General features: G+C 34.9%; 1 protein-coding gene across 3 annotated transcripts in view; it reads left to right on the top strand.

Annotated features, from left to right (window-relative positions):
- Nucleotides 1-26,885, top strand: part of DACH1 (dachshund family transcription factor 1) — a 495,552-nt gene that overhangs the window by 402,742 nt on the left and 65,925 nt on the right. For all 3 annotated transcript variants that reach the window (XM_069602314.1, XM_069602315.1, XM_069602313.1), the window contains 4 exons: nucleotides 13,502-13,653; nucleotides 22,969-23,116; nucleotides 26,048-26,191; nucleotides 26,685-26,753. In XM_069602314.1, the coding sequence (XP_069458415.1) occupies nucleotides 13,502-13,653; nucleotides 22,969-23,116; nucleotides 26,048-26,191; nucleotides 26,685-26,753 (513 nt within the window). The remainder of the gene's footprint in view (nucleotides 1-13,501; nucleotides 13,654-22,968; nucleotides 23,117-26,047; nucleotides 26,192-26,684; nucleotides 26,754-26,885) is intronic.

The following is a 26,885-nucleotide window of genomic DNA, read 5'->3' as shown; positions in this document are numbered from 1 at the left end:
AATTGCATGTATTTTTTTATCTTCTTCCTAGAGCTCTCTCTTAATTCAAGATAATGTCTATGAAGTTGCATTGTAATCAAGAGCATGGTTTCCCAGTAGAAAGTTTTTTTTTTTTTTTTAGTTTTACTCTCCTGGATGGAGTAAGCAGAGAATGTATCCTTCTCATTTCAGCTTTTTTTTTTTTTGCCTCATCTCATCTCATCTCATTCATATACTTTATCAAAAGACATTAAGTTATTACTCTGTGTTAGAGAGCTGAAGTTTATATATATATGTCTTATTTTTCCCCTTAAGACTGGTCCCTAAAAAAAAAAAAAAAAGAGTGGTCCCTAAATTTTGTCAGCTTCTCAAAGGTAAAAACTACTGATAAATATGATAGTTGCATATGTGTGTAATAAATACTTCATGCATTAAATTAGGCAGAGCTCTGAGTTTAGTATATTTCTTACCACTCCATCATCATGCCAAACATGCACTTACAGTGATTTCCTTCACGTATTAAAACTTCTCTTTCATTTATGCAAAAGTGAAATCCAGAGTTGCATATATATGTGCAACTGTTTCAATATATCCAAGTAGCCTCTTAAGTTTGTTAATGCTTTTCAGTCAGTTTCTCCAAAATCTGTACTGTCTTCTTTTTTTGTAAGTCATTCTACTGATTTTTTTAGAATCTGTGCCTGAAGAGAAATTGATAAACTTTGGCCCTTTCTCAGGTTACTTCTATCATAGACAATTTTAGCTGTTCACTGAGCTAACATAGGGTTAGTTTGTCTACGGCAACTGTAATAATATATAGTAGTAATTTTACTACCAACATGATATTTCATCATCACAAGCCTCATTAGAGAGAAATAATATAGAAACCACAGGCTTATGGCTCATGGTACCAGATTAGCATCCCCTCCATGGCACATTGAATCTAAGTTTACGAAAAGAAATTTGTAATAAATTTAGTTATTTCTTAATTATTAGTACTTCATGTCTGTTAGCATTTTCTGTTTCACAAGGTACTTTCCCACACATACATAATTTAATTGGATTTGAACTATAATCCATTGAGTTTGCAGTTATCTTTTTAATAAACAGACTGGATGAACCTCAAAGAACATAAGAGGTGGAATCTTCCTCTACTATTTGCTGAGACTTGGTAGAGCCAAGGACTTAAATTTACACTTTCTGAATCTAACATGGGCTACTTTTCATTTTACAATAATTATATCACATTATGGTGACAATTTTACATTAAAAATGGAGTAATTGTAAATCCAGACTTTGAAAAGTGGGCTTAAAATGTAAAACAGTAAGTCTTATTTCATGATATTCCTGGATTTTTATAAGAACTGGAGTAGATACATGAAGGTGTGTGACCAGTTTTTAAGATTACATCCTGGTATCAGAATGATTAGTTCCTATTGTCAAATTAACTCCAGAGTGCCTTGAGTAGGAATAAACCACCATTGAGGTATTGTTGAGCTCAATTTAAATAACTATGTTTTATGTTTGGAAATAAATTTTAAAAATATTTTTAAACACCAATCCTTAATTTTTTAGAGTATTCATGCTGCTACTCCAGTTGAATAATGTGGCTGATGAGTTTACAAAAACCCCAATAAATATAACTTTAATATACAATTGAATGGGAATGTGTCAAAATGACCAAGAAGTTTGTATTTCTATAAATAAATATTCACTTCTTTATAGTAAGTACCATGTTCACTACAACTTTAATCAACTTTTATTACTTAACCATTATAGAAATATAACATGTTAATGCAAGCTTTCAGATCACTTGTAAACATTAAATATGGAGATTTTTTCCATTTTAATAATGCTGCTATCTATTTTACATGAACATGAACAAATGTGACTACAGTGAAATGTATGGTTTTTTAAAAGTGAATGACTTTTCTTCTACTTGGAATTTATGGTATAATAAAAGATATCAGAGAAAAGACACACACACACAAACTTGAAAGAGAATATATAATTCAAACCCAGAGGGATTAGTTATGAAAATAACAACTGAGTTAGACTTTATTAACAGGAAAGAAAACATTTTAAAAGTGGAGGCCCATTATTTTTTCAAACAACATTGTTCCTTAGGATATCCTGCTAACTTGTTACGAGTGATAAGATTGCAAATAAAAAAGCCTGTCTTACAGAAGCATCAATCTTAGTGATAGTCATTTATTGGTAAGTGACTTACAATATGAGAAGAATCATGAGATGAAGTATCATTTTTTATATTTCACTGATTTTGGAGTTTTAAAATATTTTCTTCTCGTTTTTACTTTCCCTTTATATTATACATTATATTCTAATTGGCTTCAGTTGATTTTGTGTTGTTATATTAGTAATTGTCAGTATATGTTATATAATTATTAAAATGTTAATTAGCAGTTTTTTTCCAGTTAAAAGATGAAATTTGTAAGTTTATAATATTTTCTGTTTTATTTTGCTTTAGACAACCACTGTAGTTTCCTATGGCTAAATTAAAATACAATGATATGTGCATACTAAGTCACTTCAATCTTGTCTGAATCTTTGCGACCCTATAGACTGTAGCTCACCAGGCTCCTGTGTCCATGGGATTCTCCAGGCAAGAGTACTAGAGTGGGATGCCATGCCTTCCTCCAGGGGGTCTTGCAGACCCAGAGACTGAACCCATGTTTCTTATGTCTCCTGCATTGGCAGATGGGTTCCTTACCTCTACCACCACCTGGGAAGCCCATGAAATACACGCATAATTTAAATTTAATAACCACTGTATCTTAGGACTTCAAAACCAACAATTCTTAAGAGAACTGGCATAACTGCTGGCCCCTACAGATGTAGAGTACTTAAAAAAAATTGTGCCCCAGTTAATGCAGGTTTCAAAAGTACTTACTTTATTCCTAGGAAGATATACTTGTCATTGCATCTGATTTACCATCCTCACTGTTGTGAATGACTGTCTTACAAATTTTTTAAATTCGATAAAACATCAAATTGGAAAATTCTATATAATGAAGCAAGATAAATTGACTTCTTACAAAAGGACATTTGTCACCTGAGTATAATCACTAGCTTTCTGTGAAATTTTGTGTTTCTGTTTGTGAATTGTATATATCCATAAGCCTGTGGAATTTAGAATTAAGATAGTGTAATTCAGCCTCTAAATGGATCCATTTCACTCTCCGATTGATATAAGTGAAATCTCCACTTAACTAATTTTATGATTTCTTATGGGGCTTCCTAGGTGGTTCAGTGGTAAAGAATCTACCTGCCAAGGCAGGAGATGCAGGAGATCCCTGGGTTGGGAAGCCTCCCTGGAGAAGGAAATAGCAACCCACTCTTATATTCTTGCCTGGAAAAATCCCATAGACAGGAGCCTGGCAGGCTACAGTCCATAGGGTGGCAAAGAGTCTGATGTGACTGAGTGACTGAGCACAATGATTTTTTATAAGAAATAATAGAGAATGTGTAACATTAGACTTGAGTGATACTAGAGTTTGTCTCATTCAACCTGCCAATTTTTTAAAAACTGAAGAAATCAAAACCTGAAGAAGTTGTCACGTGTTCAAAGTACCTGATACTAACTGGACACTAAATTATTTTTATTTTATACACTAATGTATTCAGAAAATTGCATGCACTGTTTTAGTTACCTAAAGCTGTGGAACAAACTGCACCAAAACTTAGTGGCTTAAACCAGCAAACATTTGAAATCTTGCAGTCTCTATGGATCACAGACCTGGTACAACTTAGCTGGATGCCTCTGGTTTAAGGTCTCATGAGTTTGGGACTGCAGCCTCATGTAAGGGCCTGACTGGGCAGGGGGGATTTATTTTCGTTATCTCATGTGGTTTTCACAGCCCTATGTCTCTTGTCCTATGTCTTGGCACAGGACTATCTCACGACATTATAGCTGGTTCTTCCATGACAAGAATGTTAGGAAAGGGAGAACGAGAGAAATGGAAATGACAGACATTTTACAACTGAATCCTGGAGTTGACATTCCATCACTTTGTTTTATTCCTTTGTGAGGTCTAACTCAGACTACAGGGAAGGTTCTATACAAGATATGAATAACAGGATGGAGGAATCACCAGAGCCATCCTGTAGGCTGTCCTTAACCTTAACCCTACCATATGCCCAGAGAAAATACTTCCCAAGTAAAATATTTATTTATTAATTCTTTATAGTAAAACATCTCAGGTAATAAAATTGGAATACAGACTCTTGGTGGACCAATACTATGTTCTGTGTATGTTTTTCTTTCCGATTGTGTACTGAGGTTACAAAAATTATGTCTTTGTACCTATGAAATATGCAGTGAAGTCTTAAAGATTAAACATAGAAGATGGTTCAGACATATGTACACAAGCACAAAGCAAGAGAGGGAGAGAGACAGAGAAATAAAGACTAAATACAGCAAAATATAAATATTGAATTTGAGGGAGGAATTCAATTAGTTTTCCAAGGGCTGGTTTAAGAAGTTACCACAATAAAATAATAAAAAGTTTTATTTTGCCACAGTTCTGGAGACCAGGAGTGTAAAATCAAGGTATTAACATGGATGAACTCCCTCCAAGAGGCTAAAGGAGAATCTATTCTTTACCTCTTCCAACTTCTGCTGTCAGAATTCCTTGACTCTCACCCCAAATTCTGAACCCTGTCTCTGTCTCCACTCTGCCTCCTCTTTTTTCTGTGGCTCTCTTCTCTTTCTCTCCAATCTCCTTCTGCCTTTTTCATATAAGGATATTTGTCACTGGATTTGCTGCTGCTCTTTAGTAGCTCAGTCATGGCTAACTCTTTGCAAGTCCCTGGGCTGTAGCCAACCAAGATCCTCTGTCCATGGGATTCTCCAGGCAAGAGTACTGCAGTGGATTGTCATTTCCTTCTCCAGGGAATTATTGCCAACCAGGGATGGAACCTAATTCCTGTGTCTCCTGCTTGGCAGGCAGATTCTTTACCACTGAGACAACTAGGAACCATTCCATATCACAATGATCTCATCTCAAGGTTCTTAACTTAATCATGCCTGTAAAACCCCTCTTTCCAAATAAACTAGAATTACTGCGATCTAAAGATTAGGGGTGGACATATAGTTTCGGCAGGGGGTAGGGGGTGGGGAGTGGGGATGGCTACCATTCCATCCACCACAGAAATACATAGGTATTCTTTGTTCAATTCTTGCAACTTTTCCAGAATTTTAAAAGCATGATATTAAAGACCATAAAAACAGAGGTTACATTGTCAAATGTCATAAAAATTCAAAGAGCTTAGCATCTGACAAGCTAACTTACTTTTAAAGGTAAAATTTTTAAAATATACAGATGTATTAAATTAGGTGCTTCGTCAATCTGTGCTTCATTGTCATTCACTATTTGAAGTCAGTGGAGATTATGTCATGTCAAAACTCTTCTACATTGTCTGGCCTCTCAAATTTTTGCTTTAATCTTTTCTAAAACATTTAGGATATCAAAGGTCACTTTTATTTCAAAACAAATAACTATGTTCCCAATTTTGCTATTCTTGGAGTAAGACTGAGACTTTCTGTTAATTGCCACAAGATGACAACTTTTTCTCAGATAGTAAGATCTTGAAGCCGAAAGGAATATTTTTGTTTTGTTTGATCTCTGATTAGTTTGTCTTTTCAAATATGTACATTGATCTTAAGAATCACTCTTTCTCATTTCTTTAGCTGCCGTGCCTTTAAGTTTGATTGAGTTAAAGTGGCTTTATGAAATATCTCTGCTATATAAAATGATAAATAAATGTATCTAATCAAGTACCTCTATACTAAATGAGTCTATTTGCACTTACCTTAAACCATGAAGATCAAGACAAGCATTCCAATGAAGTAACTGCAGGGGGGAAAAAAGACACACACACACACCACATATACACACACCACATACATTTACACATAAACAAGGAACAGTTTTAATCCTGGGAGGATAATAGAGTGGTTAACAGAATAATGATGGAAAACAAAATGTTTTACTAACTGTGAGAATTAGCTACTTTACAACTGAAATCAGTCACTGGGGTCTAGATAAGCTCTTAAAGCTTTCACATTTTATTTTTTTAACATTAAATCTCCAGTGTCTATCACATTGTTTAAGTAGATATTGATAATATCAAATAGATATATTTATAAATGTGTATACCACTAGTAATTAATAAATTACTCACAGAGTAGCCAAACACAGTCAAGCATAAATGTATTGAAGTTAAATCAACTAGTCAAGGGATTGTTGGAACTTATATCAAACGTGTGTGTGTGTGTATACATACATTTGATGCCGTTTGCATGGACAACCTTTAAGAATTGTGGAGTCATCGACTCTAAAGCTGAAAGCAAACACAGGTGGTTGGTTCTATGTCTTTCTTCAAGAGACAAGCAATTATTATCCTCATGATCTATTAAGCCACATTTTCTTTAGCATGTGACAGCTAAGGTGATGTTGATCAAAAAATATAGCTCTTTATTCTTAAACAAGTTCACATGCACATAGATGTTTAACTAGTGCCTTTATAGAGCTATTATGAAAAAACACTAGCAGCCTTGGTCTGGAGAAGTAATTTATGACAGCTAGGTAAATGGTGTCCAAGATCACCTTGATAGTGTTAGCTATTCAGTATCCCTACCCCTGTACTGTGGCCTTTCTTTAACTCTGTTGACAAATGTGAGAGAGGAAAAAAAAAATACAAAAAACACAATGAGCCTACTCAGACTGCTTACTCTTTCTCCTTCTAGTACCTTCTGCATCAGATCATCTGTCAGTCAGTTAACAGAGAAAAGAATAGAAGGAGAAACTGCAGAGGAGTGAGTGTGTATGAGAGAAGCATAGTTAAAAGAAGGCCTTGGGTCTATCACTACCCTCCCCAACCCTTCTTTCTTTTTGGTTCATTAACTGGAAGTGTGGAAAAGTGAAGGGAAATGAATTTAACTTGTCCTGACATTAGTTAGGGACAGAAATGCAATGACTTCCAGAATATTTCTGCCCCAGAGAGAGGTAATTGAAAAAGTTGTTGTGTGGTTAGATGGTGTAATGAAAAATAAAGAAATGATTCAGGAGAGTGGAATCAAATTATAAGCATAAAGGCAAGTGTGCTGAAGTTTTTAGCCAGTTGAAAAATTGAGAGATACTATCAGGACTGTGCAAATATATTGCTCTGATTAATTTTCCTGGGGTGAAATATGACAATATTTATAAAATTGACAATCCTGCCCTGAATAAAATTTTCTCTGTGATATAATAAGCTAAAATAAGCCATAACAAGTATCCATCTATGTAAAAACATTTAAGTAGTAAGGAACTGAATAAGAAGGTTTCATGTGAGAGTAAAAGGAATTTGTATCTGGACATTGCTCAGAGTTGCTTACAACCTGGGAGAATACTCAATAAACAAAGTAAAGGCTAATTTATCTTACAGAGTATCATATTTGAGTTTTGAAATGTTGTTTTGGCTGTTGGTGTTTTCTTTTCTTTTCTTTGGACGCCTTTTACATGTTTAAAAAACAGTTTTTCAATATGACGTGAGAGGAGTCACATGCATGCAGACTTCAGCCATGTCTGACTCTTTGCGACCCATGGACTGTAGTCCACCAGGTTCCTCTGTCCATGAGATTCTCTAGGCAATAATACTGGAGTGGGTTGCCATGCTCTCCTCCAGGGGATCACCCTGACCTGGGATTGAACTTACATCTCCTGAGTCTCTTGCATTGGCAGGCAGGTTCCTTACCACTAGAAACACCTGGGAAGATCTAAGGTGAGAGGTATTCAAGGGTCAAAATAAATTCAGTTCAGTTCAGTTCAGTTGCTCAGTCATGTTCAACTCTGTGATCCCATGGTTGCAACACGCGAGGCCTCCCTGTCCACCAACTCCCGGAGTTTACTCAGACTCATGTCCATTGAGTCAGTGATGCTGTCCAATCATCTCATCCTCTGTTGTCCCCTTCTCCCCCCACCTTCAATCTTTCCCAGCATCAGATGGGTCAGTTCGTCACATTAGGTAGCCACAGTATTGGAGTTTCAATTACAGCATCAGTCCTTCTAATGAATATTCAAGACTGATTCCCTTTAGGATTGACTGGTTGTATCTCCTTGAAGTCCAAGGGACTCTCAAGAGTCTTCTTCAATACCATAGTTCAAAAACATCAATACTTTAGTGCTCAGCTTTCTTTATAGTCCAACTTTCACATCCATACATGAGTACTGAAAAAAACTATAACCTTGACTAGATGGATCTTTGTTGGCAAAGTAATATCTCTGCTTTTTAATATGCTGTCTAGGTTGGTCATAACATTTCTTCCAAGGAGTAAGTGTCTTTTAATTTCATGACTGCAGTCACCATCTGCAGTGAATTTGGAGCCCCCCAAAATAAAGTATGTCACTGTTTCCACTGTTTCCCCATCTATTTGCCATGAAGTGATGGGACTGGATGCCATGATCTTCGTTTTCTGAATGTTGAGCTTTAAGCCAACTTTTTCGCTCTCCTCTTTCACTTTCGTCAAGAGGCTCTTTAGTTCTTCTTCCCTTTCTGCAAAAAGGGTGGTGTCACCTGCATGTCTGAAGTTATTGATATTTCTCCCAGCAATCTTGATTTCAGCAATGCTTGATTACAGCAGTTGTGCTTCAGCATAGCATTTCTCATGATGTACTCTGCATATAAGTTAAACAAGCAGGGTGACAATATACAGCTTTGATGTACTCCTTTCCCTATTTGGAACCAGTCTGTTGTTCCATGTCCAGTTTTAAAGGTTACTTCCTCTGTATAATCGGCTCCAGTTTCATCCATCTCATCAGAACTGATTCAAATGAATTCTTTTTAACGGCTGAGTAATACTCCATTGTGTATATGTATCACAGCTTTCTTATCCATTCATCTGCTGGAGCCGATTATACAGAGTGAAGTAAGCCAGAAAGAAAAACACCAATACAGTATACTAACACATATATATGGAATTTAGGAAGATGGCAATGACGACCCTGTATGCAAGACAGGGAAAGAGACACAGATGTGTATAACGGACTTTTGGACTCAGAGGGAGAGGGAGAGGGTGGGATGATTTGGGAGAATGACATTCTAACATGTATACTATCAGGTAAGAATCGAATCACCTGTCTATGTCTGACGCAGGAAGCAGCATGCTTGGGGCTGGTGCATGGGGATGACCCAGAGAGATGTTATGGGGAGGGAGGTGGGAGGGGGATTCATGTTTGGGAACGCATGTAAGAATTAAAGATTTTAAAATTTAAAAAATAAAAAACTAAAAATAAAAAAAATTAAAAAAAAATAAAGGTTACTTCCTGACCTGCATACAGATTTCTCAAGAGGGAGGTCAGGTGGTCTGATATTCCCATCTCTTTCAGAATTTTCCACAGTTTATTGTTATCCACACAGTCAAAGGCTTTGGAATAGTCAATAAAGCAGAAATAGATATTTTTTTGGAACTCTCTTGCTTTTTCGATGATGCAACAGATATTAGCAATTTGATATCTAGTTCCTCTGCCATTTCTAAAACCAACTTGAACATCTGGAAGTTCAAGGTTCACATGCTGTTGAAGCCTGGCTTGGAGAATTTTGAGCATTACTTTGCTATTGTGTGAGATGAGTGCAACTGTGCGGAGAAGGCAATGGCAACCCACTCCAGTACTCTTGCCTGGAAAATCCCATGGATGAAGGAGCCTGCTAGGCTGCGGTCCATGGGGTCGCTAGGAGTTGGGCAGGACTGAGTGACTTCACTTTCACTTTTCACTTTCATGCATTGGAGAAGGAAATGGCAACCCACTCCAGTGTTCTTGCCTGGAGAATCCCAGGGACCGGGGAGCCTGGTGGGCTGCCGTCTATGGGGTTGCACAGAGTCAGACACGACTGAAGCGATTTAGCAGCAGCAGCAGCAGTGCAGTAGTTTGAACATTCTTTGACATTACTTTTCTTAGGGATTGGAATGAAAACTGACCTTTTCTAGTTCTGTGACCACTGCTGAGTTTTCAAATTTGCTGGCCTATTGAGTACAGCACTTTTACAGCATCATCTTTCAGGGTTTGAAATAGCTCAACTGGAATTCCATCACCTCCACTAGCTTTGTTTGTCGTGATACTTCCTAAGGCCCACTTGACTTTGCATTCCAGGATGTCTGGCTCTAGGTGAGTGATCATGCCATCGAATTATCTGGGTCATGAAGATCTTTTTTGTATAGTTCTACATATGGATGTGAGAGTTAGACCATAAAGAGAGCTGAGCACCAAAGAATTGATGCTTTTGAACTATGGTGTTGGAGAAGACTCTTGAGAGTACCTTGGACTGCAAGGAGATCCAACCAGTCCATCCTAAAGGAGATCAGTCCTGAGTGTTCATTGGAAGGACTGATGTTGAAGCTGAACCTCCAGTACTTTGGCCACCTTATGTGAAGAGCTGACTCATCTGAAAAGACTCTGATGCTGGGAAAGATTGAGGGCAGGAGGAGAAGGGGACGATAGAGCATGAGATGGCTGGATGGCATCATCGACTCAGTGGACATGGGTTTGGGTAGACTCCGGAAGTTGGTGATGGACAGGGAGGCCTCACGTGCTGAGGTTCATGGGGCCTCAAAAAATCAGACACGACTAAGTGACTGAACTGAACTGAACTGAACTCTGTATTCTTGCCACCTCTTTTTAATATCTTCTGCCTCTGTTAGATCCCTACCATTTCTGTTCTTTATTGAGCCCATCTTTGCATGAAATGTTCCTTTGGTATCTCTAATTTTCCTGAAGAGATCTCTAGTTTCCCATTCTAATTTTTTCCTGTTTCTTTGCATTGATCAGTGAGGAAGGCCTTTTTACCTCTCCTTGCTATTCTTTGGAACTCTGCGTTCAAATGGGTATATCGTTCCTTTTCTCCTTTGCTTTCTGCTTCTCTTCTTTTTACAGCTATTTTTAAGGCCTCCTCAGACAGCCATTTTGATTTTTTGCATTTTTTTTCTTGGGGATTGTCTTGATCCCTGTCTCCTGTACAATGTCATGAACCTCCATCGTTAGTTATTCAGGCACTCTGTCAGATCTAATCCCTTGAATCTATTTCTCACTTCCACAGTATAATCATAAAGGATTTGATTTAGGTCATACCTGAACAATGCACATAAGTTTGGGTGAACTCTGGGAGTTAGTGATGGACAGTGAGGCCTGTCATGCTGTAATTCATGGAGTTGCAAAGAGTCGGACATGACTGGGCAACTGAACTGAACTGAATGATCTAGTGGTTTCCCCTACTTTCTTCAATTTAAGTCTGAATTTGGCAATGAGGAGTTCATGATCTAAGCCACAGTCTGCTTCCAGTCTTGTGTTTGCTGTCTGTATAGAGCTTCTCCATCTTGGCTGCAAAGAATATAGTCAGTCTGATTTCGATATTGACCATCTGTTGATGTCCATGTGTAGAGTCTTCTCTTGGGTTGTTGGAAGAGGATGTTTGCTATGACCAGTGCATTTTCTTGCCAAAACTCTATTATCCTTTGCCCTGATTCATTCTGTACTCCAAGGCCAAATTTGCCTGTTACTCCTACTTTTGCATTCCAGTCCCCTATGATGAAAAGGACATCTTTTTGGGGTGTTAGTTCTAGAAGGTCTTGTAGGTCTTCATAGAACCATTCAACTTCAGCATTACTGGTAGGGGCATAGACTTGGATTACCATGGTGTTGGATGCTTTGCCCTGGAAACGAACAAAGATCATTCTGCATTTTGGACTCTTTTGTTGACTATGATGGCTACTCCATTTCTTCTGAGGGATTCTTTCCCACAGTAGTAGATATAACAGTCATCTGAGTTAAATTCACCCATTCCAGTCCATTTTAGTTCACTGATTCCTAAAATGTCGATGTTCACGCTTACCATCTCCTGTTTGACCACTTCCAGTTTGCCTTGATTCATTGACCTAACGTTCCAGGCTCCTATGCAATATTGCTCTTTACAGCTTCGGACTTTACTTCCATCTCTAGTCATATCCACAACTGGGTTTTGTTTTTGCTTTGGCTCCGTCCCTTCATTCTTTCTGGAGTTATTTTTCCACTGATCTCCAGTAGCATATTGGGCTCCTACCAACCTGGGGTGTTCATCTTTCAGTGTCCTATCTTTTTGCCTTTTCATCCTGTTCATGGGGTTCTCAAGACAAGAATACTGAAGTGGTTTGCCATTACCTTCTTCAGTGAACCACGTTTTGTCAGAACTCTCCACCATGGCTCGTTCATCTTGGGTGGCCCTACACGGCATGGCTCATAGTTTCGTTTAGACAAGGTTGTAGACCTTGTGATGAAATTAGTTAGTTTCCTGTAATTGTGGTTTCCAGTCTGTCAGCCCTCTATGGAGAAGGAAAGAGGCTTATGGAAGCTTCCTGATGGGAGAGACTAACTGAGGGGGAAACTGGGTCTTCTTCTGATGGGCGGGGCTATGCTCAGTAAATCTTTAATCCAATTTTTTGTTGATGGGTGAAGCTGCGTTCTCTCCCTGCTGTTTACCTGGGCCCAAACTATGGTGGAGGTAATGAAGATAATGGTGACCTCTCAAAAGGTCCCATGCATGTACTGCTACACTCAGTGCCTCCAACCCTGGAGCAGGCCACCGCAGACCCACGCCTCCCCTGGAGACTCCTGGACACACCCAGGCAAGTCTGGGTCAGTCTCTTGTGGGGTCATTGCTCCTTTCTTCTGGGTCCTGGTACACACAAGGTTCTGTTTATACCCTCCAAGAGTCTATTTCCCAGTCCTATATAAGTGCTGGCAGCTCTATGGTGGTGTTAATGGCTACCTCCTCCAAGAGGGCTTATGCCATACCCGAGTCTGCTGCCATACCCAATGGCAGTCCACTGCTGATCTGTACCTCCACAGGAGACACTCAAACACAGTTCTGTCTCAGTCTCTGTGGGGTCTCTGGTCCAGATCTTTAGTTTTAATGATATTGAACAATTCAATTATAATTACTGAAGAATGTATTGATTGCAGTTTGTTTTTTTTTTTTAGTTATGGAATTAAAGTTTTTAATTGTATATTTGTTTGTAGACTCAAGAATATATTTGAACAAATCATTGATATATATAACCCTTCCAGGTTAATTGAGAAAGAAACACTAATATACAAAACATTTCTCCTATATGAAGCTCTTGAAATATCCTATTGTCAATCCAAACAGAATAAACTAAAATGAGATAATTGGGAAGGTACCCATAAAGTCAGCCTGAATATATTATCACAACTATATATGAGATAATATTTGTTTTAAAAAGATTCTATTGCACTGTAAACTCAGTCTCATTAGAGACTGCATTTAAAAGGCTTATAAAGTTACTCATTAATGTTATCTTGTTGTATCTCCACAGCTTTTTCATTAAAGAAAATTCAGCAGAAAGCATTTTCTCCTGATAGCAGGAACCAATTTGCAATAAATGTTCTGGAAACCACTAGGGAAGCCATTACTGAGGTCTAATAAAAACAGACAAGCGTAACTTGTTCTATATTTTTGTTTCAATCACACACAGATGAGACCCCGCTTTCCACACCAACTGCGAGAGACAGCCTTGACAAACTTTCTCTAACTGGGCATGGACAACCACTACCTCCAGGATTCCCATCTCCTTTTCTGTTTCCTGATGGATTGTCTTCCATAGAGACCCTTCTGACTAACATACAGGTAGGACTTTTTCACATTCTGGGAGAAAGGAACATGGAAGATTCAGCTGTCAGTGTTTCCCAAAGTCATACTGTTCCAGCTTAATCCATTCTTGAGACTGACAAAACCATGATAATGAATTTTTCTAGCAATTTGATATTTTAAACTTAATACACAAATTCAATCGGTTAGAAATACCCAAATATGTATACTACATCTTAATAAAAACTTAGATGAAATGACCTGGGCCTTTTAAAAACCATTCTGCTTAAATGTTCTCTTTATTGCCAATTAATAGTAGGAATCTAGCTGTTTAAGTTTATCTGATGTATTAAAAGACAGTACACCAGTTCTAATAAATATTTAGCTGTTTTTAAACTGCTGGCCTTTCAGTGAGGAAATGATATGTTTAGTCATTTAAATATGTCTAAATGAAAAAGAATCCAAAAAATCCCTTCTTTCATAAATTAGTTTATTTCAGTTAATAAGATTTCTTCAAAGAACAGACTTCAAAAAGTCATACAAAACTTTCCACAGATTTTCTATGTAGTCTTTAGGATGTATATTTTAAGTACAGTACATTATGAATAAAAAATACAGTTAACAATAACATAGAACATGGAGCCAAAATAATAAGTGTTTGGGATAAAAGAAAGCATAATTATTTGCCCACACATGAAGTGGTCATGTGGACCCCAGATGGAGCTTTTTGCCATCTACTTCTCCACACTTAAAGTAGCTGGTAGTAATATGCTTGCAGATACTCTGGTGTTTTTTTTGTTTTTTTTTTTAATCTTTGTTCTAGCACTCAATCCTTAGTGGTATTTTTCTGTACACATTTCATACCATATTAAACTTTCTCCCAGTAGAAATGTAATTAATTTTATTTACCTCTCTAAGGACATAACAGAAGGCCTTTAATGTAACATATCTTCTCATCTGTTAATATGGCATTTTTAATACTAATGTAATTAGAATCTCCAGAACTGTATTCAACTTTAAGGTTTTATATCTCAGTAATTGAAATAAATCATCAATCTAACCTAAATGTAATCATAGCCAAATAATTGATTATATTTAAAAATAAACATATAACTTTTTTTCTAAATTCAGCCCACATTATTGTTTTCTGAGTTAAAGTTCTTAATGCATTTCTCTTTTGTTAAATTAAATGCTTTCAAAAATACCCCTCAACATTTCTGAATTTACACTTTGAGAAGTAAGGGAACAATTAAGTTTCTTTTGTATGTTGTGTTTGTGTGTGTGTGTGTGTGTGTGTACACATATATATATATTTATATATATATATATATAATTCTATATGAATCAAATAAAAAGCTAAACATTTACTTAAAATTCTCCATCTGGGTGTCTGTATATTCACTAACTAAAGCCTCTTTAGTGGGGAAAAAAATAATGTAATTTCAATTTCAGGAAAGAAAACATTTCTCTGTAAATATTCACTAGTGTAAACCGGTTTGCTCATCTGAAAAGTAGATTTACACAGGGACCCTTGCATTCTGTGTGAAAACCACATCACTAAGTCAAATTCTGTGTTTGAGAATGTTTATCCACCCACCCATAGACAGTAATACACAGACTAGAAATGTTATCTGCATGCGTGCTTGCAGGCTAAATTGGTTCAGTCGGGTCAGACTCTATGTAACCCTATGGATTATAGCACTCCAGGCTTCTCTGTCCATGGGATTCTCCAGGCAAGTATACTAGAGTGGGTTGCCATGCCTTCCTCAAGATCTTCTGAACCCAGAGATTTAACCCACATCTCTTATGTCTCCTGCATTGGTGGGCAGGCTCTTTACCACTAGCACGGCTCAAGAAGCCCAGAAATGTTACCTATATCACCTCAAATTATAGTTATTTCTTTAAAGAAAGAAAAAGAGATAAAGGAAAATTTCAGTTTTTAATTTTACAAATTTTAGATAAATTATTTTTTAGTGAATGTATCTCTGGAAATAATACATTCGCTAGCCTTCCAAACATCCTTAAGAGGATATATTAGGAAGAATTGATTATAGGAGTCAAGTCAAAGTAAATTATTTCTTCTAGTCCTAAATCATAGGATTCTGGGTCTGACAAAGTTAGAACACTCACAATAAAAATGTTTCACTTAGGGACTTCCCTCTAGGTGCAGTGGTTAAGACCTTGCCTTCCAATGAAGGGGGTGAGGGTTTGATCCCTGGTCAGGTAGCTAAGATCCCTCATGACTCACAGACAAAAAATCAGAACATAAACAGCCAAAGCAATATTGTAACAAATTTAGCAAAGACTTTAAAAATGGTTCACATCAAAAAAGGAAATAATATTTCATTTAAAATAAACTGTGCTTGTTCACTTCAGTTTCACATATAGATATATACAGATGAGATATTATATATGCATATGTATGAATTTGATACCTATATACAAGTATATGTGAATGCACATATATGTATGAAAGGTAAAATCAATTGAAAATCTTACTTAGTGCCATATACAAAAGACAATACATATTTACATTCATACATACTTATATACATGTTCACATACACACACACAAGCCAGACATACATGTTAAATTTATATTCAGTTATAGTTTCACATTATTTTGCAAAAGGTCATGGTTGCTAGCTCTTTTATTATTATTACATATATTGAGTTATAGTAATATCCTAGGGATCATATAGAATATTTAAACAGTCATGACTCTGACTCATGGGGCATACAGTATAAATGTGTTTGCTGTCCAAATTCTAATTTGGGTAATTACATTCTGTCTACCTCAATTTCCTTTGTAAGTTCAATTATGTATAATGGTGTTCTCTGCTTTCTGTTTCAAATGGCAACACTCTTTTGGTGTGGTAAATTTAAAGCTCTATATTTCCTTTGAAGATACTTTATCACAATGACAATGAAAAATAGTTGAGTTGAAAGTATTTGCATTTTATATCATACAATATCATGTTTAAAATTAAAGGTTTATTGTGTATGCTTTCTATTTTAAAATATTGTGTTGTATTTAAATTTAATGCACATAAACTATTTTTCTTAGAATTAATGACCAAAACTACTCAATATTTAAGGAGTTATTGCTCTAATATTCAATCCTTTGATTTCATGATATTGTATAATTTGATAATTTTAAAATTAAGAATTTTTAATAGCTACTGTAGATGTCCCTTCCATGACACATTATCAAAATTGAATTTTCTTAAATGGTATTTCTTTGTGGTTTAAAAGAGGGCCTGTAGAAAAATATTATATGCTAGTATTTTAAAATATATATACTATATATAGTATAGAAAATACGTTTTATATATAGTATAGAAAAATATAGGTAGTATAGAAATATATGTTATACTGTATATCTTTAAGTACCAGATTTTTGCTAATTCCTAGAACTATACTGTTCTTTCTTAAAGTTTGAATATTTTTATAAATTAGAAGTCATAAAGTATAATGATATCTTCAGTAAAGAACAGCAATTTCACTTAAGTGACATTTAAATTCACTCTAGATTTTGCTTTTTAGAATTAAAAAAATTATATGTAATTTTATTTTATTTTATTTTTCTGTGTGGACATTCTTTCATTTTGGTTTCCTTAATCAAACATGTTCATGGACAGCTCCCTATGAGATTTTAGGTGAGGAAAGTAGAATTTTAGTATCAATTTACTGGATGTGACACCTTCGATCATTGATTATCATTTGAACAAACTGAAGGGAGAATTTTACCCACTATTCTCAATCTGAGCTTTCAAGCTGTAAATCATAACTGGGATATATTTGCACACAAGACTAGGAATAAATATGTTATACTGTTTATTACTCTATTTACAAAAATTATTTTAAATGATAGTTAGATAAATAAAAAGTAGAAAAGAAAAATAAGGTAGAGAATATAAAATTTAGTGAGGGGTGATATTAGCACTAAGGATATGCCATAAGGGGAGTAGGATAGCTGTTTGGTTCACTCTGGTTTGTCTTTGTGGAAGTATTAAACAAACAAGGAAAATCTAAAAGGGATGTTAAAAACACAGTGAATGGCAGGCTGAGATTGGTTCACTATGGTCTGACAAATAAACATATTCTGATTGTGGTATTTAAGAAGCATTCTTTACTTCTATATTTAATGGAAGACAATGAAAAATAATTTGACCAAAATATTCTGGTTATACATATTCCAGTCTGTACATTTCAATGTCATGACCAGTAATATATCTTATACATTTCAAAGAAATGAATCATTTTTATTTGCATTATTAATATGCATTTTAATTATAAAAATATGTATTAGTAATTAGTTACTAATCTTCTCTAACTGATGAAAGAATTAGAAAGAAACTTTTCAAAAAGAATAAAATAAGACATTGACTTCAAAATATGGGTAGACTAGCATCAGATACATTGGTTTTTATATTATATCTCTTTATCTTTAATCACAGTATGTTATATCTTCTCCTGTGTGTCCCATTACCAATTTTGTGAAGAGAGATCATGAAAAAAAACAGTAAAACATAGCCAATATTTTAAACTCAGTTTACTGTAATGAAGAGAGTGGCATTAATCTCTTAAAAATCTGGACTCTGTATCATATTTACTAATTTATATCATATACAACAACAATACAAATATTAATAGTAAAACTAATTTTACTGAGGATTTCCCTGGTGTCTCAGTGGTAAAGAATTCCCTTACCAATAGAGGAGATGCAGGTTCCATCCCTGGGTCAGGAAGATACCATGGAGTAGGAAATGGCAACCTACTCCAGTACGTTTGCTGGAAAATCCTGTGGACAGAGGAGCCTGGTGGGTTACAGTCCTTTGGGTCCCGAAAAAGGCAGGGCATAACTTAGCAACTAAGCAACAATATTTGCTGAATAATCTTAATATGTCCCTGTGCAGGAAATATGCTCCTTTGAGTCTCCTCTACTCTAACACTACTTAAATTCTGGTACTTCTAATTCACCAATGTCTGAGTTTTTCCCATTACAAGCAATTTTGCGACCTAAGCTGGGGGCCCTGCATTTTATCCCAGTTCAGGCATGATCTGCTTAGAGATAGCATCAGATCTCATAGGTTAAGAGTTCAGCCTCAGAAACCTGCTTCTTGCCCCCACTTTCATTGCCAGTTAAAGTCCAGGTTGTACCCTGTGCTTGTGACCAACCAGCTACAGACTGGAGTTTCCCACCATGCCTGCCAATTAATTTGTTAAAGCAGCTCATCGAACTTAGGAAAGTGTGTTACTTATATACCTGGTTTATTATAAAAGATTATAAATCAAGGTCCAGAAGGAGCGAGTGAATTGTCCAATACAATTCAGAAACAGATGGGAGAAATATATAGGGCAATGTATTTGGAAAGAGGCATAGAGCTTCCACTCCCTCACACGTCACCCACCCTGTACCTCTATACACTGACCAATTCAAAAGTTCTCTGAATATCACCCATCCTTTAGGGACTTGCCAAAAGTCAACTTATTGACAGAAACTCATGTGTGGTTGCAAGGAGTTTATTATGAATAACAGAAGACCCATTTCACCTCTGTTGTTATTATCATTTAGGAAGTTCCATTCCCTGTAGCATCTCTAGATACCAATATCCAGTATAGGACACCTAGAAGTGCTTTTGATGTAGAATTCATTGTTAATCAACTTTGAAGTACAATAACCATAACAGTAAACCAAGTATAGTATCTTTTGTCACAAGAGTGGCAAAAATACTTTAATTGATACTGTTCTGTCATATTTTTTAAAGTTCCTAACTTCAAGGCACACTATTCTTTTTTGGAATGAAACATCAAACAAACAAAAAAAGAAAAGCCAAAAACCTCAGGGTTGCTCTGACCTAGGTTTAGTCAACTTACTCATTTGGGACCTTAGACAAGTCACCTCCTCCTTCTGAACCTTGGTTTTCTCATCTTTGAAAGGTCTAAGCTAGAATAGATAATGGCTAGAAATCTCCTCTAACTGGGTTTGTTGTTGTTTAGTAGCTCAGTAGTGTCTGACTCTCATGCTACCCCATGGACTACAGTCTGCCAGTCCCCTCTTTCCATGGGATTTTCTAAGCAGGAATACTAGAGTCTATGTGATCCCATGGATTACAGCCTGCCAGGCTTCTCTGTCCATAGGATTTCCCAGGCAAGAATACTGGGTTGCCATTTCCTTATTTATTCTCATTAGCAATAGCAAATTACTCAACACAAATTTTGTCACCTGAGTTTCAATAATACTCATGGAACTGTACATGTCATCTAATTCTAAAATATGTACAAAATACAAATACGTACCAAGTAAGATTTTCTTCCTCTAAGATCTAGCTAGTAAATGAATAAATGCTTCTGTCATATCAATATTACTGTAAGTCCCCTATACAGGCAGATATTTATACTTCCTAGGCAAGAGAAGTAGTTGAAATATTACTAGATTAATGTGTCCTTTATATATATAGTTTATAAACTCATTCCCTAAAATATGATAGAAATTTGTTTACACAGCGTAGTACTTTAGAAAGCAAAAATACTTCTGTATTATGACAGGCATTATGTCTGCATATAGAAAAGAAATCTGAGGTCAAACAACCACTATCTTTAATAACTGCTGTGTCATAGACTAAATTTAAAAAAAAAATTTTTAAGAATCGTTACTATCTAGCTTCAACATCATGAGAATTGACCTCCCCCTGAGAACAAATTTTATGTTTTAAGCCTTGTTTTTTTTTACACTAAATCACGTTGCCATCATAGAATTTTGCTTGATATCGCATGACCACATGAGACCTAGCATTTAGTGTGACCTTTTGCATATGATCTACCTGGAAAATTTACAGAAGTTACACAAATCCGATAGTACTGTTATCACTGATAGTTAAAATAGTGTCCCAGTGATTTGTAGATGTTGTGAACACTATTTGCTTTTGTTTTTCCCAGTCCCCTGCTGCATTGAAATTTAATTGGTTTTCTGTATTTTTTGCAGAAGAGCTGTCACAGACAATAACATATTTTTTGCATATGTATTAGTTTGGCTTTAGTGAAGATTTTTGTTCACACTGGACTCCTACTGATGTGCACTGATTTAAAGTCTAAAAATGAAACTTAATTTTATACAGCTTATAAGTAGTCCCTAGAGGGTATTGGATCCTAAAAGCTAATATTTTTCAGACATAATCAGCAGGAATAAGTAATGTACTACCATTAGCGACATTAACAGCAATGTAACAGAAGGAAACAATAAACATAAATGTTCTTAGCAACTTTATACTTTACAACAAATATTAATATAAAATTACACAAATTAGAACTGCAGCTTAACACTATTCAACACGTTTATTCATAATGATTGTTTCATATTTAAAGAACACCAAAATATTGTGTTTTGTCAGCCAAGGACAATAATAGTTTAATAGTAATTTATTTTAAACAGCTACTGATAATACAACCAATCAACACATTAAGTGGTGCCAACATTGGCATCTTGCTAAATAATCTCTAGACATTGCACAGAGAGTACATCTTTCAAAGATAAGTCAACAAGAGCAATCAGAGCAGAAAATTAGAATTTGGTATCTTAGAATTAAAATACAGCTAAACTAAAGTTTTAATTGGGGTGATCTAAAAGGGCACTTGATGTAATGATCTCTTTCATTTGTTACTAATTGTTTGTTCCTGATGAAGAAGAAACATATACAGGAATGTTGCCGAATTGAGTTAAGATGGCAGTTTCCTTAGCAGCTATGTTTTATTGTTAAAAACAAAAGAGTAGAGAGAAGTGAACTGCCATCGAGCTTGTTTCCTATCACAAAAACTAATCCAGAAAATTCAGGGTCAGTTATTCCAAATATTAAATATTAATAGCTTATATGTGCTTGAAAAGAGACTTTAAAAGACTTGTGACAATTGGTGGGCTGAGCTAAACATTCCTATTACATTAGCAAATAAAGCTGGAATTGAAATGTATGAATCAAACTTCTTATGTCGTATCCTACAAAGGAGTAAAGGGTTCTCAAATATATCTACAACTGGCAATAACTACCATTTCATTTCTAATTTTAATTGAAAAATTCAGCTGCTGATGTTCACAAACCAAAGCAAAGCATCTTTTCCAAAAGGGTATTTTGAATTGCTGAGTTGAGAAGGATTGAAATCTTAGCTCCAATTTTTACTAATAATTTTAGTAATAATTTTCTAATGCATCTTAGCAGAGAACACATGCAGAACACTTTGCATAGGTTTTACATATTCTCATAATCTCATTTTTGAAAATTCATAATACTACTCATATATTAATATAGCAAATAGTCAAATTATATATATATTATTTTATAAAGTTATATAAATAGATATAATTTGCTTTTGCCATATACTGTTATTATATATACTGTTAAATATTCCCCTAAAATATATCCTCTGTTTAGAGCCATTTTGATAGATTTTTAAAAAAAATAATGCATTACTAAGCCATGAAGTTTTGGATGCATATTATATATCTCAAGAAACATATACCATATTATAATTTCTATTCAATAAATTTTTGAAATCTACTCTACAGTAGGCACTCTCTGAGTTTTAGTACCCATAGTACCCAATGAGAGAAAATGTCTCTGCCTCAGAGAACTTACATTTCAGTGAAGAAGATGCCAAATATGGCACTAAACAAATAAACAGATGACAATATTACATAATAAATGATATGAAGAATTTTAAGGAGGGAATAAAAAGTTGAGTTTGGAGGGCTAGTCCAGATAAGCTGTGAAGAGAAGGGTTTTCCCCAGTGATGGCTGAACAAAGGTGAAGTGAATGTAGGAGTGAGCCATGCAAAACACGGGAGGAAAAGCATTCAGGAGGGAAACAGAGAGCCAAGTTCCCGGTGCAGAAACAAATTGGTGCCTTAAGAAATAAATGGCCACTCACGTTGTATGTAATCTCAGTAGGGAGTGGCAGAGAATTAGCCCTGAGAGATAGGTGAGTATTGCTAACATTGCATGGGGTTACATAAACTATGTCAGATAATTACACATGGAACAAATCAGTCTAATTTTCTTCACAATATTTAATTTTAAGATACACTTATGTGTTGCCCTCATGTAGTATTAAACCTAGATATTCTAATTAGAAGCAATTGAACCTGCATGCCAAAAATATTTGTCTTCCTAAAATAGTTTAATTAAACATAGAAAAATTTTGCTTTACTTTTACTATTTATCTTAGCGAGTACAGAGTGACTGCACAGCAGGAATGAAGGTATTTGATAAGTGTGCTGTTCTCTTTTAAAATATGTTAAAGTAATGAATGAAATGTGCTTCATCCCAAAATATTATAATTCTGAATGCCTTCTTTGTACAGGGGCTCTTGAAAGTTGCCATAGATAATGCCAGAGCGCAAGAAAAACAGGTTCAACTTGAAAAAACAGAACTGAAGATGGATTTTTTAAGGGAAAGAGAACTAAGGGAGACACTTGAGAAGCAGTTGGCAATGGAACAAAAGAATAGAGGTATTTTTAAACTTCCAAATAAGTTTAATACTTAGCATCAAATATTCAGCATAACAATATTTTGTGATTTACTATGAAACTGTAATTTTTTTGTTTTTACCTGTAGCTATAGTTTAGTGCAGGATTTGAATCCTGAGCTTAACCTTCAAAGTACATGGTTTCTTTTCTCTTCGTACCTCAAGAAACTGAAATATATCCGTTATATCACATAATTTTTATTGCTTATAGATTTAACCAATTCATAGTTTTAAAATAAGAAGGAGTTCTGATAAGATGACAGCCATGAAGAAGAATTATATATTCATTCATAATTGCCCTTTGAAAAGCTTGAGTTAAAGTCATAAAACTAAAATAGAAAAATACTGATTATTCAAGCGAAGCAGATTTAGTGAGATATTTATCAACTGAAATGGAAGACTGATGAATATCTGAACAAATGACCAAAGTTGAGTGTTTGTATAATTTTCCTTCTGAATGCCTCATTTTCACCCAACAAGGTCAAAGACACATCAGCGTAGAAACTGATGTGAATTTTTATTGGGTAAAAATAATGTTATTATCAGTCTATGAACTGCTTCTTTTTATACACTTTACAGTGCATATTCAGATAATTTTGAAGGTCATTCATATTTGTGTGCTTATCTTACATATGAGATCCAAGAGTATTTGCTTTACAATCAACTTCCCCTCTGCTTCAACTCTAAAGTTCTCCTCAATATTTAAAAGGGGAAGCTTCTCTCATTTAGTAAGAGTATCCACTATAAATAATCCACACTTTCTTCTGATATATGTGACCTGGTCATTTAAAAATAATTCTTTCTTTCAAAACTTGCAGAACTAATAGGTTTTTCATTAGTTACTATGAAGCAATAGTTATCAATTCCCAGGATGAGGCTGATTTGGGCAGCTAGCACGCCCGGTGTAGAGCACTGTTCTAAGTAATGTGACTTCACATAGATTTAGCTACTAGAGTAAGCAAAACAAGATGAATGTTGATGGCAGGATATGTTCTGAGTAATGAATATGGTCAAAGGGTTCGTTCTTTGGAACCATCTTCCATGAGATAGCCATGTCGCAATTTTGTTCTCACTTGGAGAAGTCTTTTTTGAACAAAACTTAAAAGCAGAACCTTGAATTCTTAAGGTAACCTTTTGGTTACTTGAGAGATTTTCAGAAGAATTGTATTGTTTTACAACTGTTGGAAGTTTTACATTGTTTTATTCCTTTAACCACTAAAGGTATAGGGCAAAGTGTTTCACAGACAACATCATAAACCTACCATTTAATTAATTATGAACAACAAGTTAAAGGTAATGACTGTCAATAATGGTCTATATGAATGTGTCTATGGAAGCCGTGTGTTATTCTGAAGAGAGAAACATGGCAACCCCATTTGCTTCAATCACATAGGAGGAAACAAAGAACAGTCAATGGCAAGGCACTGGGTATTGAGCTTTTAATGCCATGGGATTAACAATCTGAATAAATAATTCAGCAATTATTGTTTCTTTTTAAAGAGAGTATATAAGCAATCATCTTTAGAAAGGAAAAGAGTAAGCAAGTAACTTTGTTAAGATTTTCACAGTATTAAATAAAGGAAATTAGCATTTATTTGAAGCATTTATTTATTTGTTTTTTCTTATAAGATTTGACTCAATGTAAAAACAATTTTTTGTAAATATATGTTACCAGCAACAGTAAACTATAAGATAATGGTCTGCCATTTTAATAATATTGATTATAAAAATAGGATTTTTGGAAACTGGAAATTCAAAGTAACACTCTTACATGAACCATTGTTACCTTTTTTGATGTCTTGACTGAATACTATGCTAGGTAAAAAATGTTGCTTGTTAATCTGTAGTAAGTAATTATACAATAAATTTGTAATGGTTACTTCTTATGACTAATTCTGCCAGAAGGATTTTCTCATACTGATTCTTTCACATTCATATACACAATGTTTATCAACCATCCAGAAAAACAAAATATTTCAAAAAAAACAATTTTATGCTTTCTATATGCTGATTGGTTACTTTATATATAGTGTAAAAGTTAAAACAATGATCAGTTATTATATGTATGAAAGTACAGTAAATATACATTTGTGAAGAAGATGTTATTATTTATTGATTACATATTATGTACAAATACTTAAATTGGTCAGTAGGAAAAACATCAATCATAATTAACTTTTTGTATCATAGGCTACTTTGTTAAGTAGCAATGAAGTTTTATACTCATCAAATTCCTACAGTCTAGAAGTGTAACTTTCCTGAAATATATAATACTGCATATACATCTGCTATGAAATTATTAATATCTCTAAGCAAATTGCAATAGTTTCATCAAAAAGTCTGTTTACATAGATATATTATTAGCTCCATATATGCAATAGTATTTATTACATTGTCTAAAATTTTGAGGAAGAATTATTGAAAATTTTGCTGGTATAACATTTTTGTAAAGATAGGGGAAATGCTCCATTTACTACTCTAAATTAATGTTTCATAAAGAGAGACTAATCTTAAAGGTTTATACTATTCAGATTACTTTGCATTTGTCTGATTCAAGGGCAGAGACTAAACTACAAAATTTATTTAATCAGCCTTCTTTTATTAGTGAGTATAAATATTTATTAAAATTAGTTTCCCATTAAAACTGTCTCCACATATGATAATTAAAGGCATTCTTGTAATAGTTCAAGGCTACACAAAAATTGGCCTCCTTGGACATTTTACTGAGATTTATTTTAGGTAAAAGTGGGTTATTGTTGTTTTTTTGTTTTGTTTTATTTAAACTTCCTCTGCACAGACAGGTGCAGTCCAGCAGGGGGAAAAATAATATTATTTTAAAAATAGAGACCATTTGTGGAAATGTGAACATTGCAAAAATTCTGAAAAATAATAATGTATACATACTCTTTTCTAGCCATAGTTCAAAAGAGGCTAAAGAAGGAGAAGAAGGCAAAGAGAAAATTGCAGGAAGCACTTGAATTTGAGACAAAACGGCGTGAGCAAGCCGAACAAACACTAAAACAGGCAGCTTCAACAGATAGTCTCAGGGTCTTAAATGGTAAGAGGATGTGTCTTTATGGATGACTAACTAACTTTCATTGTGAATACTCAAAACGCAATTTAAATGTGTTTGTGGGTTTGTGTTTCTATGGCTGGTGATTCATTAAGCTCTTTTTGAAAGCATGGTGGAAAGAAAAGTCACATGTGTTGGGAGAAATGTTTTATTTCATGGGTGCTTCCACATTTTTGTTACTTCAGTATCTGAGATGATATTGCTTTTCTATTTAACCAATTCTGTCTGTACTGAAACATGATAAAATATTAATATGAGAAGTTCTCAAACCCCCCATCTCATTTTCTGAACAATTTTGCATTATTTATCCATTCAAATCTTCTGATAATTCTCATGGTTATGGTCTTTGTTCAACCTTTAAAAGATGACAAAGATTTATGTAATTTTAATTCAGCACCAAAGTTACAGGTTGCTTTTTTTTAAAGGACAATGGGAATCAAATGAAATGTGTGTCACTCTTACCTTTCTGTGTTTTTAGACTCTCTGACCCCAGAGATAGAAGCTGACCGCAGTGGCGGCAGAACAGATGCCGAAAGGACAATACAAGGTGGGAATTTGCAAAAGGCTATAAATCTAGATCTTGCTCTATGAGTTTTTCCTCTGCTTTAGCCTGCTATTCAAGCATGTAGCCTACCATCTGGGCCACATCAAAACAAGTTCAAACAAGGTCAAGTTCATC

This window comes from Ovis canadensis, chromosome 10 (genome assembly GCF_042477335.2).
Source record: "Ovis canadensis isolate MfBH-ARS-UI-01 breed Bighorn chromosome 10, ARS-UI_OviCan_v2, whole genome shotgun sequence".
In the NCBI taxonomy this organism is placed as follows: domain Eukaryota; kingdom Metazoa; phylum Chordata; class Mammalia; order Artiodactyla; family Bovidae; genus Ovis; species Ovis canadensis.
The sequence above is the reverse complement of the archived record's forward strand: the minus strand, read 5'-3'. Positions and strand labels throughout refer to the sequence as shown.